Source organism: Panthera tigris, chromosome A1 (assembly GCF_018350195.1).
Source record: "Panthera tigris isolate Pti1 chromosome A1, P.tigris_Pti1_mat1.1, whole genome shotgun sequence".
In the NCBI taxonomy this organism is placed as follows: domain Eukaryota; kingdom Metazoa; phylum Chordata; class Mammalia; order Carnivora; family Felidae; genus Panthera; species Panthera tigris.
In genome coordinates this window covers 170,808,135-170,829,127 of record NC_056660.1, presented here as the reverse complement: position 1 = coordinate 170,829,127, position 20,993 = coordinate 170,808,135, and the positions used below count along the sequence as shown (strand labels likewise).

The 20,993-nt window shown below is 40.9% G+C and overlaps 1 protein-coding gene across 2 annotated transcripts in view; it reads left to right on the top strand.

Annotated features, from left to right (window-relative positions):
• Nucleotides 1-20,993, top strand: part of EPB41L4A (erythrocyte membrane protein band 4.1 like 4A) — a 252,970-nt gene that overhangs the window by 200,574 nt on the left and 31,403 nt on the right. Inside the window, exons 14-18 of one of the 2 annotated variants that reach the window (XM_042991268.1) lie at nucleotides 3,549-3,639; nucleotides 6,756-6,839; nucleotides 7,537-7,647; nucleotides 15,530-15,577; nucleotides 16,577-16,654. In XM_042991268.1, the coding sequence (XP_042847202.1) occupies nucleotides 3,549-3,639; nucleotides 6,756-6,839; nucleotides 7,537-7,647; nucleotides 15,530-15,577; nucleotides 16,577-16,654 (412 nt within the window). The remainder of the gene's footprint in view (nucleotides 1-3,548; nucleotides 3,640-6,755; nucleotides 6,840-7,536; nucleotides 7,648-15,529; nucleotides 15,578-16,576; nucleotides 16,655-20,993) is intronic. The other variant, XM_042991272.1, reaches the window with a different exon arrangement.

Sequence of the window (20,993 nt, the reverse complement as noted above, 5' to 3'; positions counted from 1 at the left end):
GTTAAAATACAGTGTTCTAAAAGTATAGTTATTACTTTTAAGTGCATCTTTAGCAACATAAAGAAAGCTAATAATTATTGCCTAATTAGGGCTTTTTAAAGAATGCTACATCCACAAATAGAAAAGAGTAATTTATAGTTAGCATATGAATGTTATATGAGGGGATACTTCAGAAGTGCTCCCAGTAAGTTAGTGCTTGTAAGTAGCATTTGTGTGTAGTCTGTAAGTAGCCTGTAGTCTGTTTCCTCATGAGACTTTTAAGACCCTATTATTAAAGACAAAGGGAATACATATCTACAGGTTTTTAGTTAGTAGTCACTGTTTTGAATATAAAAGAACCACGAATTATATTGTATTACTGCCAATACCTTATTTATTTATGCTGTGTATATGAAAGTCCTGTGACTGTTAGCAAAATAGTCCTGACAGTCACATAATTTGTTTTGAAGAAGTCTTGCTAAACTGTTTCTGAATGTCTGAGAGACAGCACGTATGTGATTTTTTTCCCTGAAATTCTTTTTAAATTTTTTTAATGTTTTATTTTTGACAGAGAGAGAGAGAGAGAGAGAGAGAGAGAGAGAGAGAGAGAGACACAGAGCATGAGCGGGGGAGGGGCAGAGAGAGAGGGAGACACAGAATCCGAAGCAGGCTCCAGGCTCTGAGCTGTCAGCACAGAGCCCGACGCGGGGCTCGAACTCACAGACCACGAGATCATGACCTGAGCCAAAATCAGACTGAGAGAGAGAGAGAGAGAAAGAGAGAGAGAGAGAGAGAGAGAGAGAGAGAGAATGAGCAGGTAAGAGGCATAGAGAAGGGGGAACAGAGGGCCCAAAGCAGGCTCTGTGCTGACAGCAGCAAGCCCGATGTAGGGCTCTCACTCACAAAACGTGAGATCATGACCTGAGCTGAAGTCAGATGCTTAACTGACTGAGCCACTCAGGTGCCCTGCCTGAAATTCTTTTGGAAAAACATCCATCTTGTGTTCATCTCAAAAATTATTTGGATAGTGTAGATAACCAGATATTGGTTTGTTTAGAAAGTATGTACACATACATCATTTAAAATTTAGCTATTTGAAAATATTCCTGGATTTATTTATCTACCTGTTTATTAATTTTTCAGAAGATTCAGGTAGGGGCACCTACATGGCTCAGTCAGTTAAGCATCTGACTTCAGCTCAGGTCATGATCTCGCATTTTGTGAGTTCGAGCCCCACATCGGGCTTGCTGCTGTCAGCACAGAGCCTGCTTTGGACCCTCTGTTCCCCCCACTCTATGCCCCTCACCCGCTCATTCTCTCTCTCTCTCTCTCTCTCTCTCTCAAATAAACATTAGGGGGAAAAAAGATGCAGATGGATGGAAACAGGCAAACGTGATAAGCACCTTCACTTGCTCTGAGGTGATTGGTTATTAAACTAAGAAAAGACTAATCAGTCTAAAGAGATGAGAAGTGGAGCAAACCTGGGTTTATTCTTAGGCTAGTCACACAGGACTTGGGTTCACATGATGTTCACCTTTACTTAGTGCTGCTTCCATTCATGTTATTAACACTGGGTATTGGGCTCTCTGCTGTGTTCTGTCTCCCCCCACCCCCCCCCCCGCCACAGCCTGGGATACAACCCTAGGTACATGAATGTCCCTTCATTTATGTTATAACTTCGTAATAGCTGCTGAAACAATACCACATTTTTAACAAGTTTATTAGGAACAATAAAAATATTAATGTTGGTGCACACCCACTGTCTAGAGCACAAATGAATCAATCCTTCCTGCCACTGTCCCAGGGCCACACCACATGGAGTTCACGTTTGAGAAGCAGCTCCATCTCAGATCTGTGCCTGAAACTTAGGGAGTCTGCCCTTGGAATTTTTATTAATGGTCATGGCAAAATAGACAATGACCAGCTAGTGCCGATGTCTGATAGCACATGGGGTGATTCAGGGGAACTGGTTTTTGTCCCATTCGTCATATCTGGTGAAATTTTCTGTAGGCTCCAAACTAACTTTCTAATGCCTGGATTCTGAATGTTGCTCCGACATGAACTTACCTTTAGTGTTTTTAATATGTCTTCAGTCTTACCTTTCCATTTCAGAATTCCAAAATAGGAACAAAATTCAGATATTGAATCCATGTCAAATTCCTTATAGTGATCGTTTTTGGAGCTCTTAATTGAAACCACTGTTTTCTCTGTCCAAGGTGTATTCATTACTGTTTATTTTTCCTGATGAGTAGTCAAACGTGCCTCCAAGTGTTCTAAAGAGTGTGTCTCTCCCAGCGGACCCTTAATTTTGAACTGTTTGAGGGTGGGGTGCAGGTGGCACATGGAAACCTATGTAAGGTGGTTTAGAGCTAATGCCTGGCACCAGACTGCTGGTTTGCAAAGCTGGTCCCACCACTCATGAGCTGTAGGACCTTGGGAAAGGCCCGTTTTTCTTATCTTTAACGATGGGGATAATATTACCCTTTTAGGATTATTTTGAAGATTATATGAGTAAATAGACATTAAGTGCAACTGATACATAGTAAGTGCTCAATAAATATTAGCTCTTAATAGTATTACAACCTCACTTCAGGGCTCAAAAACTATCAGTGGTTAGTGGTGATTACTCTTAGGATCAGAGGATTTGAACTCTGGACATACTTCTGCAAGATGCCACTTTGAAGAAAACAACCTGCATGTCACCTAGAGTTAATTGAACAAGGACTTTGGGGGTCCCCTTGCTGGTTTTTCCTGCACTTCCCAGAGTGAGGTGCATGCCACTTGAGAGGAGTCGTCATCATCAGTGCCCATGTATCACTTCCCCTGCAGACTTAACAGCCTCCGTTCTGAGAATGGGATCCAGACTTCCTGGATGGGCCTAGACACTTCACTTAACCTTTATTTGAATCATGATTTCCAACATTGTGTCTGCCGGGGGCTCCCTCTGCTGGTGCATCTAGCCTGTATGCAAATATGTGGAATAGTAGCTTTTAAACAGTTTTAGGCTTTTAGGGATGTTTGCATAAAAAAACACATTTGAAAACTTTTTTTTTCCCCATGTGAGTGATAGAAATCACATCTATATTACTCTTTTTTTTTTGCCATTTGCATTATAAGTTGAAATATTTTTGGTCTGATTTAGAATGGGGACTATCATGGCATGCCAAAAAACAGTAATTTCTTCACAACGTGGTTATCAGGGACTGGTTATTAGGTCTTACATACCAGTGTATAGTGCTAAATATCTTAGAATCGTATTTTAGTAGTCTAAGGAATATCCATGAAGTGGGGACTTAGTTCACTCTTAAAGTTTCAAAAGGGCCCATTTTAAAGTGATGTCATATCCTAGACCCTCTTGGACACGATTATGTATTAAAGGCTTAGTACATGTCAGAAAACGGTACCTAAGATTTACTGGGTGATTCATTATTTATTTAGAATTATAATTTATCAATAAAATGTGCCACGATGTCCCTGAAGTTGGAGTTTAAAATAACTTCTTGTCTCCTTTTGTTTTTCTCACCACTGTCTCTTTTCTTCCATCTTCCCTTCCCCCTCTTTGCTACTAGGATCAAACAGCATCAATCGAGTAACAGGAAACATGGAAAATGGAGAAAATGAAGGAACAACTAAAATCACTGCACCTTCACCAATAAAAAGGTCAGTCAGTTAACCGAAAGAACATACTAGTGTGTGCTGTCACAAAAATGCTTTTTCCTGTTGGCAAGGTTAAGAATCTCTTTCCTTTGATAGTTAATACGTTTGATCGAAATAGTCTGCGAGAAAGAATACCTGAAAAATGCCAGTGGAACAGAAACATCAGGACCTGCCTCTCTCATTTGAAGGAAATGCTCCTGCTGGCATGGTGAACTCACAGTCTGTGATCTGCGTTCTCGGCAGCCCAGGGAAAATTCCACGTGCTTTTTAAAATGGCATGATATAATGGACTTACTCAGAGGGACCTGTGAAATAAAGTAGATGATATTCATGTTTAATGCGCTGTGTTCATTACCGTGGTGCACTGAACTGTGGCCCTGGAAAAAGGGTTTATAGCATTATAGCATTTAGAGGCGAGGGCTTCAGAAGTCAGTGATTGCATATGTATGAAGAGTTGTCATGGTCCTCTGCATCAATTTTCCCAGCCGCAATCCCCAGCAGAAAGACTTTCTCTCAATATATTACATGGATTGTTTCCATGAAAGATCAGCCTTGTTCTCTGTTAAGACGCTGTTTCCGCGTCAGTTTTTCCTATCTCCAATTATGTTCACGGACCAGCATTTGAGAAATACAATGAGCAGCTTTCATCAGCTCACTTTGTCTATAGAGATAGCTCCCTACATCATGGAGAAATCCAAGCAGTCAGAAATATGTGACCTTGACAGACTTCTTTGATCATCCACTCCATCTTTTGTTAGTAAATAATGGTGTCTTCATTCACCTAGATTGAGGAATACAGTTTATAATATCCTAGCAAAATAACTGTAAGATACGAGGATTCTCAGAGTTGCGGTGTTTTCCTCAGGGTTTTGCCTACAGTCTCTTTTGTTTAGTTCCAGGACACTCCCTTCATAGATTCTTTTTGGAATGACAGGTTCTTTGCCTTTGCATACGCTAGAGTTGACTGTGTTTGCCTTAGCCTCACAGCTGTGGCTAGAGCGTCAGCTTAATCTGTATGTACAGGGTACGCTTATGGTAAGTCCAACATAAGAACAGTAATCTGGCATGAAATTCGGATCCCAAGCCTTTTTAGAATGTACAGAAGGAGTTCAATCCCCTTTACAACTGCATTCTTGCCGTTAGGACTGATACCTGAAGGGCGACCGGATTTTCCCACTCAAGCTCCAGATGAGAAATGGCTTAGGGAGTGAATGCAATTAATTAGCCACCCAGGGTTTCATTATTCTTTAACTTTCGCCTGCTCTCCCATTTCCCCTTTCATCTCCCAACTGAATTTCTCAATCTCCCTTTTCTCTTTTCGCTTTTGCTTTCTGATTTATTAAACACACACACTTTCTACTGGTGTATTACGTGTCTACCATATTTATTACTTCTCATTTCAAAAGTAAGATTTTACTTCGGACATTTGATTTTCAAAAGATTGCTTAATTTTGATCAAAATAATATATTGGTCAAAAATAAAACCTACATACTATATGCTAATGCAATGAGTTAAGTGCCTTTGTCAAATCTATAATTTTTTAGTTTTTTTTTTTAAAGTTTATTTATTTTGAGAGGGAGAGGGAGTGTGTGCATGTGTAGAGGAGGGGCAGAGAGAGAGAGAGCACAATCCGGGGAGGAGTAGAAAGGGAGAGAGAGAATCCCAAGCAGGCTCCACACTGTTAGCACAGAGCTGGATGTAGGGCTTGAACTCAAGAACTATGAAATCAAGAGTCAGAAACTTAACCAACTGAGCCACTCAGGTGCCCTAGGCTTATATGAATTCCCTATGGGTATAGTATGCTAGGATACAAGTTTATTTTCCTTGTTGAAATGACCTTGTCATTTGTTGCTCTTTCTTCTTTGTTGGCTCTTACGAAGAACCCTGCTGTGACTGTTCAAGGACAGTTATGTAGAGGATTCCTCAAAAAGCCAGGGTTCAATGTGGATTGGGAGTTAAGCAGCTCTCTTTTTCTGAGGCTGAGACTCCCAGGAAATAAGAGATAATACACCTCCCCTCTGCCACTGGTGGCCCCAGGCTTTTCTCTGTGTCTGCCCATGTGTGTCTAAAAAAAATTTGTTTGGATTGAATAACAACTCAGTTATATTTACATTCTTAGGCAGAAAGACGATACTAGGTCAGGAAACGGCATTTAAAAGTCATTCTGATTTGGAAGGAGGAAGCCAAGATATGGCAGAAACGGGGGACTGGGAAAGGTCAATTTGGGTACCGTGAGCCTGTCCAGAGCTGACCAACCTGCATAGATTTAGACCCACGTGCAGAGCTGAAAAGAGGCAGTAAGCCCCATAAGCCTCAATACCCCAGCTTTCCTTCCTTTTCAGCTTTCTTCTTTTCTTGCCTTAGCACTTGCCCTAGCTTCCTTCAGGTAGACTCTCCTTAAAGTTCCTTAACAGTGGATGACCTGGCTTTTGTTGACTTAAAGCAGTAATACTAGAAAAAAAGGTGGAGGGGAGACCCAAAAGTACTTGCTGGAGACATGAATTTTTTTAGGCCGCCACTTTGTATTCTTGTTGAAAAATATTTATTTATTTATTATTTATTTATTTATTTATTTATTTATTTATTTAGACAGAATGCATGTGAGAGCGCACAGGCGGAGAGGGCAGAGAGGGAGGCAGAATTGAGGCAAGCTGTCAACACAGGGCCCGATGCAGGGCTTGAACTCACGAACCACGAGATCATGACCTGAGCCGAAGTCGGATGCTTAACTGAGTCACCCAGGCACCCCATTTTTGGAATGAGTCACGAGTATAAATAAAACACATTTTAGGGTTGCCTGGTGGACCAGTTGGTTAAGCATCCAGCTTCGGCTCAAGTCATGATCTCACGGTTCATGGGTTTGAGCCCTGTGTCCGGCTCTGTGCTGACAGCTCAGAGCCTTAGAGCCTGCTTTGGATTCTGTGTCTCCCTCTCTCTCTATCCTTCCCTCACTTGTGCTCTGTCTCTGTCTCTCTCTCTCAAAAATAAATAAACGTTAAAATATTTTTTTAAAGACTATATTTTAAAACATTTTGTTAAACAATTTCACTGAAGAAGTAAGTTAACTCCCATTTATTCTCTAGTTAATTTCTTTTCTTTTCTTTTTTTTAAATTAAAGCTTTAAGAAAGCAAAGAATGAGAACAGCCCTGATATCCAAAGAAACAAATCTCATGCACCATGGGAAGAAAATGGCCCCCAGAGGTAAAGAGAATCATTGTTTTTCTGAAGGAGAACAGTAGAAGTGGGATTAGCAATTGCAGCTCATTAAATAAGGGAATCCAACTGCTTTGTGGCTGGGTATTACTAGCTATGGACATGGCAGTCAGATTCCTAAATCAGCATGACCGGGAACTTCTGAAGTAGAAATCAACAGGATATATCCTAACATGAAACTTTCTCCTGGAAAGATAGGAAGAGAAAGCACTGTGTATTAAGAAACTGCTTGAAAGGTCATTATGATGGTTTAGAATAAGAGAGTATATTTCTGAACTCCAAATGACATACTAATGATAATTTCCCCTCTTTTATTTGTATTTTACTTTATTTTATTTTATTTATTTTGAGAGAGAGCACATGCGAGAGCAGGGGAGGGGCAGAGAGAGAGAGGGAGAGAGAGAATCTCAAGCTGGCTCTGTGCTGTCAGCAGATAACCTGACACGGGGCTCAAACTCTTGGCTGTAAGATCATGACCTGAGCCAAAGTCAGATGCTTAACCTACTGAGCCACCCAGGTGCCCCTTACCTCTCTTTTCTTTGAATAAATCTTGTCAGCAAAGAGAGCTGGATGCCCTTGATCCAGTATTCCCCTGAGAGTATGAATACTTGTATAGATCTGGGCTGGGGTGTCTGCTCCTCCAAGCCCTCTTCGAGCATTGTTGACCATTCCTCTCCTACTCCAGCGGACTCTACAACTCTCCCAGTGACCGCATGAAATCCCCGAAGTTCCCCTCCTCGCGTCGCCGAAACCCCTCCTGTGGGAGCGATGACTCTGTACAGCCGACAAGGAGGAGGTGAGCTGAACATTACCACTTCATTTTTAGTTTTCAACAGAAAGTCTGGGTCCCAGTTGCTTTTTTACCACAAGTTATTCTCATAATATCATGACGGTCTCCTCAGGATAACAGAAAGCTTATGTTCTATTGAGATAAAAGCATTTCTTTTTAAACAGAGTTTCAGAGAATAATTTCATAAAATACTGATAGGAACTTGCTTTCTGTATTGCTATTAAGACTGATAAGTTAAAAAAATATATATTATGTACATATTTTAACAATATATATTATATGGTATGTATAAATATATAACATATATAATATATATTAATGATTATTTTTATATATAAAAGATACTAAATGTTCTGACCTGAGAGGACAAAATTACGTTTATAGGTAGATCTTAGCTGAGGCTTGGTGCTCTGTTTTCCAGACTGATGTTGTTGCATAAATTTTAACAAAGCCCCTTTCCAAATACAGAGAAAATGGATCCTGTTACATTTTACCCAGCAGGTCAGGTTGTTTTTGTGATTATATTTGTGTGTACTTCATTATAAAAAAGAAAGTCCATATCTAGAAATTTGGGACTCTCTGAAAAGCAGGCTGGGCAATGTAACAGGTCTGAGAAAAGACCTAGAAATGACTAACCAGTGAAATTCATTTCATTCCTACATCACAGAGACTGTGTTTCACTTTGAGTGCCTGCATACTGGTATTTTATAGGTAACTTTTATACTTATGGGAAGGTCAGGTCATGTTCTCAGATAACCATCATGATCACCGTGGATCTAGAAAGCAGAAGACCTTCTTTCTTCTGTGCCCTTGTTGATACTTGCTGGTTCATCCCATTTGATTTCCTTCCACTTCTGCCAGTTTCCCGGAGTCTTGTTCCCCAGCTTTCTCAAACCAGGTCCAGCTTCAATGAAATCTTTCGGTGGTTAAGGAGACAAAGGTCAATAACACTTCCACCTACTAGGTAGGAAAGGCAGAATTAAATCATGACCACCAGTGATTAGCTAGAATAAAGGAATAATAGTTGGCATTTATCGTGGTCCAAGTACTAAGCAAAATTGCTTGCTACATATTATCTGATCCTTGTAATAACCCTATAGAAATGGGCATATGTATCACTCAGTCACTAGGCATTTCCAGCAGAGAGGGATTAATGTGGGGAATTGCACACAAGTGTGAGAAGCATTGAAGGAACAAAAGGCAGGGAGGGTGCACCCCTGAGATATGGATGCTATACTGCCCCTGGGCTGACAGGATTAAAGGAGAGTGGGGTATTACTTGGAGATCAAAAACTGTGTCCACCTTTGAGCTGGCCTTCATGAATCTGTGCTCGTTGCTCATGCTGTTGTGGGCACCACTACTGTAGCAACTGCTGTTGCTGCCCCTGCTAGAGGTGCGAATGCTATGGGGCTCCCACTGCTCAGGAGTGCAAGCATGAATGCACAGGGATGTCAGAAGCATACCTCCCTCCAGATCTCACTTGGGTGTCTCTCTAAGTGGAACCCAGCTGGCAAAGGAGTCTGGGAAAATAGTTTTCAGGCTTCTAGTCTTTTTTTGTTGTTGTTTGTTTGTTTGTTTGTTTATTTATTTATTTATTTATTTATTTAAATGTTTTCTTTATTTTTGAGATAGAAAGAGACAGAGCATGAGCAGGGGAGGGGCAGAGAGAAAGGGAGACACAGAATCTGAAGCAGGCTCCAGGCTCTGAGCTGTCAGCACAGAGCCCGATGTGGGGCTCAGACTCACGGACTGTGAGATCATGACCTGAGCTGAAGTCAGACGCTTAACCGACTGAGCCACCCAGGCACCCCTAATGTTTATTTATTTTTGAGAGAGAGAGACAGAGTGAGAGCAGGGGAGGGTTGGAGAGAGAGGGAGACACAGAATCCGGAGCAGGCTCCAGGCTCTGAGCTGTCAGCACAGAGCCTGATGTGGGTCTCGAACTCACAAACCATGAGATCATGACGTGAGCTGAGGCTAGATGCTTAACCACCTGAGCCACCCAGGTGCCCCTCAGGCTTCTAGTCTTGACAAAACGAGGGAGATTATTGATGGGTTTGGATGGGCTAAGTACCAATGGAAAATACCTGGCCCAGATGAGAAAACAGAGGCTAGGGGGAGGTAAGGTAGCTGTCCTTTGTGACACACCTGGGTTTGGATACAGATCTATATGTCTGAAAAAGGCAGGGATATTAATCATCATTTAAGTAAAGCAGGAGGAAAGATTTCCCTATTAAGGATTGGTTCAACATGGACAACACTTAAAACCAAGGCAATACCACTGGGAGATACTTTAGAGTGCCTCTGTGTTTTGAGAGGGCATGGGTAGTGAGAACTACTAAATATATTAAGAATTTGGCACTGCATGATTATTGTTAAAGACACAGGTTTGTATAGTTTTTCGTCCTTAATTGCTAGTGTACTTTGACAGCATTCCCTGTATAAAATTATTGTACATGTTGAGCAGATGGCCATTTTGATTTTAACACACTTGGAAATGAATTTATCAAGTTTTGCTAAAATACACCAAAATTTACATTTTTTCCTCAAACTAATTGCTTGCAATAGTCTGGAGTATATACATTCTGAAATCTAGACTTAATGACTTCTATATTGAGATACATTTTCTGTTGGCTTCCTGTGAAGTACAGACAAGTAATTGTGGTGAGTGGATACAGGGTCCTTTCATTGACACAGTCCAGGGGAAAGACTGTTTTGATTCATAGGGAAGAGAATCTTGTTGTCTGAATGGCCGTAGAGCCTTCTGTCCAGTTATGTGTATCACTTGAAAGGTCTTTTATTGGGCATGTATGTTTTGAGACTAGCCATTGCTACATGTTGGCAAAGAAGAGCTAAAGCTCATTCTTTGTTTCTTTCCACTGTAAATGCCCTCTGAGTGTCCCTGTCCTTGTCAGTCTTGTTTTATCTTCACAGATATTTACCTTGCCCCTGGGCACAAATCCTTACATGGCTAGAGTAACTCTGGCATTTAAAACTGAGATTTGTGAAAAGCATAGAAGAATCTCAAGAACTTAAATTTAATAACGGGATTCTGTTACTCTATTTTGTGATGGATGCCAGAATAACATGTTTTATAGAAGATATCAAAATTTTATATTTTGCCAGTTGTTTGTCATTAGATGAGTACATCTCTCAAATTCTGGATGAGGTTAGAACATTGACCCTTAACCCTCTTTGGGTGAGAGGACTCTGAGAATCTAATGAAACGTTGGATCATTCCTTAGGGGGAAAAAGTACATAATTAGATATACGTACACACTTTCATGTAATTTTCATGGTTCATGGAGATCCTGAAGCCTGCTTTAAATGTTCCTGTTCTAGAAAAAGAAAGCCAGCCTACCTTCTGACAATACAGTTTTCACCCCTATCCATCTTTACACTCAGAAATATTTATTGAGTGCCTACTTTATGTAGGCACTGTGTTAAATATCACCCAAGAGAGTCCCTGCGGTTTGGGAGTTTACAGTTGAGGAAGAAATATGTGAATCATATAAATGCATGTCCACTTCAGACTTTTATATATTCTTGACGGAGAGTTATGTGGTGCTTAGGGGTATTTTGGAAAACTTTTTATTGAAACCTAACATGTATACAGAAAAGTACACATGTCCCAAGAGTAACCACTTGATAACTTTGATCATCCAAATACCTGTATAACCAGGACTATTAGGGGAAGTTTTGCTGAGTTGATGAGTCAGGGAGGCCAGGGAAAGGTTCCCAGAGGCTGGATTTTTGAACTGGAATATGAGACAAGAATAGGCAAAGAGAGGTGGAGGAGTTAGCATGCACGGAAGCTTTGGAAGCCTCTGGAAGGGAGTGGGGAACATTCATGAGAAGGCTTACCGGCTGCTAGTGTTGCTCAAGCATAAAGAGTGAACAGAAATGTGTTAGAAATGAGTCCAGAGAGAAAACACCTCCTAGGACACCTGAGCCTTGTTGAGGATGTGGGTTGTTAGACCAGTAGGTTTTAGGAGGGGGTTATAACAAGATCACATTGGTATCACATAAAGATGAGCTTTCTTGTCCTATGGAGCAAAGGTGGATGAGGGCAGTAGTGGAAAGAGAGAGCCTGGCAGCAGGCTACTGTGCAAGCCCTGGCGAAGGCTAATGGGAGCTTGGGCCAAGATGGTGATGTGAAGATTTAAGGAAGTGGGTGGTTTTGAGACCCATCGGGAGGGTTGGGAGGATCGGTATGAGGGGTGAAGGAGTGATAGATGTGAAGAATGAAATCCAGACTTAAAGTGTGATGCACTGAAATAACAGTCACTGGGACATTACAGGCTTGAAAAGGACAACTGTGAGTTTGGTTTTTGATATGTAGAATTTCTGGTATTTTTGAGAAGTTTAAGTGCAGGATTCACATGGATTGTTGGGTAGAAGTCTGGAGATAGATTGGCTGTCGGCTAAAAGGTAAATTTCTTAAAGATGTAAATTGAAATATGAAACAAAGACGATATTGTCTAAATAGATACTATAGATAGAATGCAAACACCAAGCCAGTGACAGAGCTGAGGGAAACTCCAGCATTTATTTGGCTTAGTTGAAGAGAGTTACCTTCAAAGGAACTTGCTTTAAGAGAAAAGAGAAATTGTGGCCATAGGAAAAGTCAAAAGAGTGAAAATCTGCTTACTAAAGAGGTACCTTCCCTCTTTATTCCCAGAATGCTAGACTCCAGGTTTGTACCTCCCAAGCATGAAATCAGAGACTCTCGCTGTACGAAAGACAGATCCAAGATCCAAAAGACCTACAGATACCAACTTTCAAGGGATCCTCCAGTGAAATGGTTGAGATTACCCACATTACTTTGCTCCACACCACAGTGAAGCCATCAGTTAACATGGTCTGCACCATCCAGAGGGTCCCAGTCTTTTTAGTGCCTAATTCTTAAATATGAGGAGAGAGCCGTCATCACTTGGCATTTGAGGATTGCTTCTGTTTGGAAAGACAGAGTCAGAGTAAGGAGCATGTGTATATACTCACAGGAAATAGAGACGATTTAAGAAAGAAAATGTCTTAGAAGTATAATTATCTTTAGAAAAAAGAAAATTTTGATATGAGAAGAACAAGTGGGAATTCTTAGACTTCATATTCCTGTGGCAGAATTTAAAATAATCAATAGAAGGTTTGGAAGGTAAAGTTAAGGAAATCATCCCCAAAGCAGAACAAAAACAAAACAGATACGTGGAAATAAGGATAAAAATGATCAAACCTAGATATCAAACATTTGACTAATGAAATTTCTAGGGAGGAAAAAAAAGAAAATGCAGGAGAGGAAACTATTAAAGAAGTAGTATAACAAAGTATAACATATCCCAGACTGAATAATCAAACTTTATAGAGAGAAGCTACTGGGCATTTGGCATAATAGATTAGAAAATTAGATCTATTCCAAGATCCATTATCATTAAATTTTAAAGCATTGTAGGTTAAGAGAGGTTTTGTAAAAGTTGGAAGGAGGGAGGATTATGAGAAAAAAAGTTCATGCACAAATGTTGACAAATCAGAATGGTGACATTGGGCTCATTAACAGCAATATCAGAGAAAGAAGATAAGTATTGCCTTCAAAATGCTGAGGGGACGTTCTTTTAAATTTAGGATTTTAAGCCCAGATAAACTATAATTACATAGTCAAATAAAGATATTTTGAGAAATTCCAATTCTAAAAAAAAAAAAAAAAATATGTACCTGACATGCAGACTTTGTTTGTTAACAACTGAAAGATATGTTCTCCAAAAACAAGACAAGGAGTCATGACAACTAGAAATAGGGGGTCCATTACAAAGAAGCAGAAAGAATTCCCTGGATTTTAGTGAAGAGAGTAATCAGAGTGATGTTTCTGCAGCAGTACTAGGGAATAGACCATCCGGATGTGAGCAGGAGGGCACAGGGGTCCAGGGAAGATGTCCTAAGTGTTCATACATCTCAGGAAGAGTTTTGTAGCTCTCAGAGTTTAGGTGAAGAATTAGTGATAAGAATAAGGAGAACTAAGGAAATGATATGTACATAGAAAACCAGGCAATTATTGTCTCTTAAAAGAATTGTAAAACCAATACAAGAAGGGAATTGTATTCCTTAAACGCTGTATAGATAATCTGTGAACATATATATAGTTGTGTTTATACTAAATAAAAATTATTGAAAATTTTGATATAAGGACAGAGACCTCTCAACATTATGTTGTTTGATATATGTATTTTTAAGAAATGGGGGAATGTGGCGTGAGCCATGTCTGCCCATCAGAGTGTGAAGGCACATGTAATAAAGGGTTAAGGAACAGAGATAAGGAGCTTAGGCACCTCTCTTAAGAAGTTTGGTGCTTTGGAGGAGAGAGGAGAGACTGGGAAAAAGATGAAGGGGGATGTGGAGTCAAGTAGATGTGTGCGTGTTTAAATAGTAGAAACTTGATAACGTGAAAAGCTGGTAAAAGAATTTTCCATAAGGACAAGTCAGGGATAAGACAGTAGTTACTGAAAGTCATTGAGAAGTTAAGAGGTGATAGGACCCACACAACACAGGTGGAGAGACTGACCTTAGTTGTGAGGACAGATCTGTAAATAACAGAGGAAGATGTAGGCATTTTTTATTTTTGGTAACAGGAAGATGAAAGAGTTGCCATCTGATGGCTACTTTTGCCTTTGGAAGGAGAGAACAAAGTCAACTGCCGATGCAGAGGGACCAGTGTATCAGAGGGTTACAAAGTAAAAAGGGTTTGAAACTGCTTTGCAGAGAGAGAGTTATTTAGATCATAGAAAGGCGTTAGGATGTTGTGGATTCACCTGAAGTTTATGAACATGGATTTGTAGTGTAACTAATATGCCCTTTTGTGTAACTCCCTCCAGCACTGCTCAGCCAGCTGTTGAAGGCTGGCTTAGAGGACCTGGATAGTTTGATTTACCCATGAATGGGATCTTGCCCAAAAGGCTGAACCAAAAACAGAGAGTTGGAGGAAGTTCTGAGTCTTGGCATACATGTTATCGAAATGAGGGAAATCTCAGTTGAGTCAGGAAGAAGGCCAAGAAAAGCTGACGGAAAGTAGCAAGGTCAATAAACAAATGGTCCTATTGAGACCAAAGAAAGGTAGAATGGAAGTAGTGGAAAAAAGCAATAATAATAACAGCTAACATTTACTGGGTGCTTCAGTGAGTCAGGTCCTACTCTGTGCATTTTAAATGTATTAATTCATTTTATCCTCATAACAACTCTTGTGGGAGGTTCCATTAAAACTAAAGCACTTAGTAGAGAAGTAAAAATTACACAACTCCTCAGTGGAGGAGATGGGAGTCACGTTCAGGTTGTCTGGCTCCAGAGCCTGCATGTTTAACCAGGAGGCCCCATCAAAGCTGTTCAGAGGCATAAACAGGAAGGGGAAGAGATTGTGGTCACAGACCAAAGTTTGGAGGTGGTTATAGATGATAATGTCCAAAGTGTGGCCATGATGTGAATTGCTGAGTTATCGTAAAGAGATCATCTGAAAAATGGTCAAGGGACTTGGTCACGGGCCAGGGTGTTGGAAAGGGCATGTAAGTGAGAGCTGACGTCATTTAGATTATGGCAGAACTTGACTGGGCAGATTACAGACCTAGGAACTGCAGACAACCCTAGCTTCAGATGAATAGAATTTAACAGGCGTGTTGTGCATTGTTGTTTGTAGACTGTCTGCAACCTCTGTTAGGTTGCTGGCTTTTTGAGGCCAGTGTTCTGTTCTACTTCTGGGACTGGGTGTATTGTGTGATTTAAATATTTGGTGAATGAAAGAATACAAAACTGAGATGCATTAACTGAAGTGAAACTCATTTTGCTGTATTTTCCTTAGCCAACTGATCACTTTCTATTTTCTTTAATATCTTCATTTATTTGTTTTCTATAGGAAAGCCCATAACAGTGGTGAAGACTCAGATCTAAAGCAAAGGAGGAGGTAAAAAAGTAAAAATGGAAGGAGGGTCAGGGAGAGGGAGGAAGGATTAGCACTACTCAGAGTTGAAGCAAGAACGGGGATTTTTTTGTTGTTGTCGTTATGATTTTATTAGTGGCTACTTTAAGGCTATGATCAAAAAATTGACTTTCAAATGTCAGTTTTGGCTTCAGTTGTTTCTCAATCTTACCTTCTGTAGCATCCTTAGCAATTTCTCTTTTTTTCTGCTTCATTGTATCTCAGAGGAACTCTCTTGGTTATCTATTGCTATATTAAAACCACCCCAAAACTTAGTGGCTTAAAACAACAACCATATGTATGTTATATGATTCCGTTGATGAACAGGTTGGTTTCACTAGTCTCACATGAAGCTGCAGTCAGATGGCAGCTAGGACTGGAATATTCAAGAGGGCTTTCTCTCTCATGGTTTTTGTCTTGGCGGAATGGTAGGAGGCCTGGGGCTTCTTTCTCTCTATGGTCTCTCTCCCTGGCTGGTCTAGGCTTCTTGAGATGGCGGCCGGGAGGAAGCAGGAGCTACCAGCCCTGTTAAGAGATAGTCCTGGAGCTGGCAGAGTATCCCTTCCATGTCATTCTGTTGATGAAGTCAGTCACAGGGCCACAGGGCTAATTCAAAGGGAGGGGAAATAGACTCTACCTTTGTCGATGGGTGGGGGATGTGACAGGACTTTGTGTCCATAGTTAGTCTACCACAGGGACTTAGAGCTTTGCCGTGTCAGAGTTCTGTTGGAAGTGCTTGATTTTGTGGTCTTTTTGGGGAGCATGGTGACATTTGCCTTCATCTGCTTTCACATGTCTGTAGACTCATTCGAATGTCTTACTGGTTGAGTAACACTGACTGAGGGAGGGATGATACAGCTACTTATGTTTGGCTTAGTCATTTCACTGCAAAAGTCATTCCAAAGAACCAATATGAACCTTCCTGAAATTTTATTTGTCATAAATGTGGGTTTTTTTCTTTTGTTCTTCTCATTTTGTCCTCAGGTCACGCTCACGCTGTAACACGAGCAGTGGTAGTGAATCAGAAAATTCTAATAGAGAACACCGGAAAAAGAGAAACAGGTAATATCTGAAACCGTAGTTATCTGGAACTCCAAAATCAGAGGTGGCTGCTGGTGGTAGAAGCTGTGCATCCTCTATTTTTAAGCCTGATTTTCTCCTCTGTGTTTAATAAGGAATCTGGCAGTGTTTTGAAGCACTATTTTAGGAAACTGCAGCTCTTTGAACTGAGTGTCTGATCTTTATAATAAGATGATTAAATAACTTGGCAATCAGGGTCTCTTCTTGTTAATTAAAAAAAAAGATGATCTATATTTAGGTGCAATGTGTAGTGAGTTTGTTTAAGGATGGTAAGAAATTTTGCCATTTTTAGAGGAATTTCTCCCTGAAGTATCTTTTAACTGACATTGCCATATTTTGCCCAGCCAAAACGGAGAGACTCATTGTTTCATAGATGTACATGAAAATATGCATTTATATTCATGTCAGGAACATACAATTAGATGGATAAATGTATTTAGTTCATATCTTTAAGACTGCTATTTAATGTCTCATTCTTAAGAGCTTGTTAATAATATCATTTAACATGTACTCAGTATTAGTGATAGCTTAATGCCTTAATCAGTTCTCCCTATTCCCAAAGTATTTACTGAACAAAAAGTGTTCACATAGTGAAAGAGCACCATATGAGGAATGAGAGGGATTTGGTTTCTGGTTGTCTCAGCTTCTAACCCAGTGGTTCCCAACCGGGGGCAATTTTGTCCTGCCCTTCCACTCTCTGAGGACATTCAGCAATGTTTTGAGACACTTTTGATTGTCAAAATTGGGTGGGGGGATTTCTATTGGCCAGGGGAGCTACTAAATATCCTGCAATGCACAGGACAGCCCTCTCCCACCCAAGACGTATCTGGTCCAAAAAATGTTAGTAGTGCCACCACTAGGAAACTCATTCCCACCTCATGGGGAGCTCTGGCCTGGTTGCTTTACTTTTCTGGGTCGTCTTTTTCCCTTGTGTAAAGTGAGGAAGTCAGAGGAGATAATCCCTAAGGTCTTTCTTTAGTACTTGAAGCCCTTGTGCTTGGCACACACTGAATTGTCCTGCCTAACTCTAAAGCCTGTGTCATAATAGCCCAGACAGCATTGTAAGAGCGGATCGTTGTCTTAGGAAAGTTTTCTCTGTGGAACCTTCTTAGGGGCTGGAGTCACACTAGATAGAGGTAAGATCTCAGTGTGTTATGACACCCTTCTCAAGGAAATGATTATGGTTTCTTCATCTGCAAAAGCCCAAGTGTGGAGGGTAGCTTTCCCTCAGGTGACTTCTTCCTACTCTGAAATTCAGTATCTGCATAAACAACACAAAACATAGCAAAAAAACAAAAAAACCAGATTTTCCTCCTATTTGTACTTACTGATCAAGCCAGTATCTTAACAAATTTATTTGTTTTGCTTGTTGTATTCTAAGTTATGCTCATAGATGCTCTGGTCTCAACTTCTCAGAAGGTGACCTGTTAAAAAAAATTGTCTTTTGGGGGCACCTGGGTGTGGCTCAATCGGTTAAGTGTCCAACTTGGGCTCAGGTCATGATCTCGCCGTTTATGAGTTCTAGCTCCGCATTGGGCTCTGTGCTGTTAGCACAGAGCCTGCTTCAGATCCTCTGTCTCCCTCTCTCTCTCTCTCTCTCTCTCTCTGCCCCTCCCTCCCCTCTCAAAAATAAATAAACATTAAAAAAAATGTCTTTTGGGGCCCAAAGTGCTCATGGTGACATTTGCTGTTACAAATGAAATACCCTGTAAAAGTTGCCAACAAGTCCTTAAATAGTCCATTCCCGATCTAGTTGGAGCAGCTTTAATATTCCTCATAGGTGTTTTCTCCCTCACGAGTTTCTCCCTTTGCCTTCCATGAGCGATTTTGTAGATTGGCTTTCTTTCTAGTGTGTTAGTAGTGTATTCTAGAGTGGTGGTGGCTCTGAATGTTGACATGCCATTATACTCTGTAAGGTATTAATGAGAAATCACTTTCAAACACACTCTGACCCAAAGCCTTTCCAACTCATTTATTTTGCCAGTAGAAGTACTGCCCCAGGGTTACATAAGTTGCCTGTTGTCTGTGTAAGATGCAGTCTAGGGTCGAGTTCTCAGGACCCTAGCAAAAACTAGGCAGAGGGGAAAATATGTCTTCTAGTTCCATTTTCTCCTGAAAGTGGTGCAGCAGGTGACAGTGTGCAGGGAGGAAGGGGGGACAGAAACATCGTATTGCCTTTGGGTGCCGTTTCCTCACTGTGTTATGCTACCGTTAACCCTTCTGTCCAATTATTAGCCTTTTAGATTTTGCCAGAACCCATTCATTCCACATCAGGATGCAGAGATCTGAATATTTAAACTGCAGCCCTACTGACAGTCCTGTTGAGTCTTCTGTCTGTGAAGAAGGGTTGTTTCCTCGTGTCTGACTTCCTACTTGTTCAAAGACTCCTTTTTGGGGGAGAGGATGAATCTCTTCAACCTTACCCTGCCTTATCTCAGCCAGTAGTGTGACACAACCAAGCTCTCAGTAGCGTCCTTTGTGTTTTTATTAAAGGAACCTGGTAACCCTAGAAAGGGGCAAACTGAATCCTGAACATGCTGATGTGCTACTTCCTGCCAGCAAATTCTCTAAATTCAGCCCCAATACTTCATTACCTTTGAAACCAGACCCTGCACTTGGCACACCCCACTTTCCTGTCTCCCTGGGGGAACTGTACCCTGGGACAGCCGGTCAAAGATTGTACAGATATGTTTTTTGAATGTTTTGAAGCCTCTGCTGTGTCTAGTGGAACTTTAGGCAGAGTCAGGGTTACTTTTTGGAGATGTGTATATTCTTTGTGGTTTGGGGGATGTTGTTCCCTTTGTCACTCCTTCTTGCTGGATTATTTATTTTTTTATTTTTAATTTTTTTTAATGTTTATTTATTTTTGAGAGAAAGAGAGTTAGAGTGCAAGCAGGAGAGGGAGTAGGGAGAGGGAGACACAGAATCTGAAGCAGGTTCCAGGTTCTGAGCTGTCAGCACAGAGCCTGATGCGGGGCTCGAACTCATGGAGTGTGAGATCATGACCTGAGCTGAAGTCAGACGCTTAACCAATGGAGCCACCTGGGCGCCTCTTGCTGGATTATTTTTTTAACATAAAGAAGTCTTACCTATTAGATTTGAAGCCCCTCTATTGAAATACTGGGTGCTATTTTTTAGTTTAGTTTATCTACAATGTCTACCCACTGGAGCATAATCTGCTTTGCTGTTCCCATGGATAACAATTTAAACATCTCTGATTTTGTGTGAGGAGAACTACAAGTTAATAAAACAATATTTATAAATCAGCTTTACCCAAAGCAGTACTTATGGCTTTTAACAACCATTAAAAGTAAATAATAAGGGGCACCTGGGTGGCTCAGCCTGTTGAGCATCCAACTTTGGCTCAGGTCATGATTTCACAGTTCATGGGTTTGAGCCCACATTGGGCTTTGTGCTGATAGTACGGAACCTGCTTCAATTCTCTGTCTCCCTCTCTCTCTCTGCCCCTCCCCCTCTTGTTCTCTCTCTCTCTCTCTCTCTCTCTCTCTCTCTCTCTCTCCCCCCCCCCTCAAAAATAAATAAATGTTAAAAAAAAAGAAAAAATTTGAGGCGCCTGGGTGGCTCAGTCGGTTAAGCATCTGACTTTGTCTTGGGTCATGATCTCACCATTTGTGGGTTCGAGCCCCATGTCAGGCTCTGTGCTGACAGCTTAGAGCCTGGAGCCTGCTTCAGATTCTGTGTCTCCCTCTCTCTCTGCCCTTCCCCTGCTCATGCTCTGTCTGTCTCTCTCTCATTCTCTCTCAAAAATAAACGCAAAAAAATTTTTTAAAAAAGGAAAAAATTAGTAATTCGTACCAACTCTGGAAGGCTAATATTAGGAACAAAGATTGTTCCAGTTTGAGAAACACATAGCTGTAGGGAAGCACATCCTCTCTCCCCTCTGGGTCCAGAGCTAGTCCAAAGTTACTGAGGCTAGACAGGTGAGGTTTGTGTTGTCACTTGTGTGTTAACGCTGGGCTTTCAGTCCGCGTCATTTCCTATGGCCCCAGAAGGCTCTGCTTCCTCCTTTATTTTGGGGACCTGTTGATGTCTTTATTTACACCTTTCCATCTTAGTTATTTCTTTACTATTTTTGTAATCTGGATGAGTACCCTACAGTTTTTTTCTAGGTTTTGAGATTTGAGAAGACAGTTTTTTACTCCTTTGTTGGGGCACTGTTTGTTGTTATAAAATATAAGATGACAGGGGTGCCTGCATGGCTCAGTTGGTTAAACGTCTGACTCTTGATTTTGACTCAGGTCATGATCTCATGGATCATGGGATTGAGCCCCACATTGGGCTCTGCACTGACAGCTTGGAG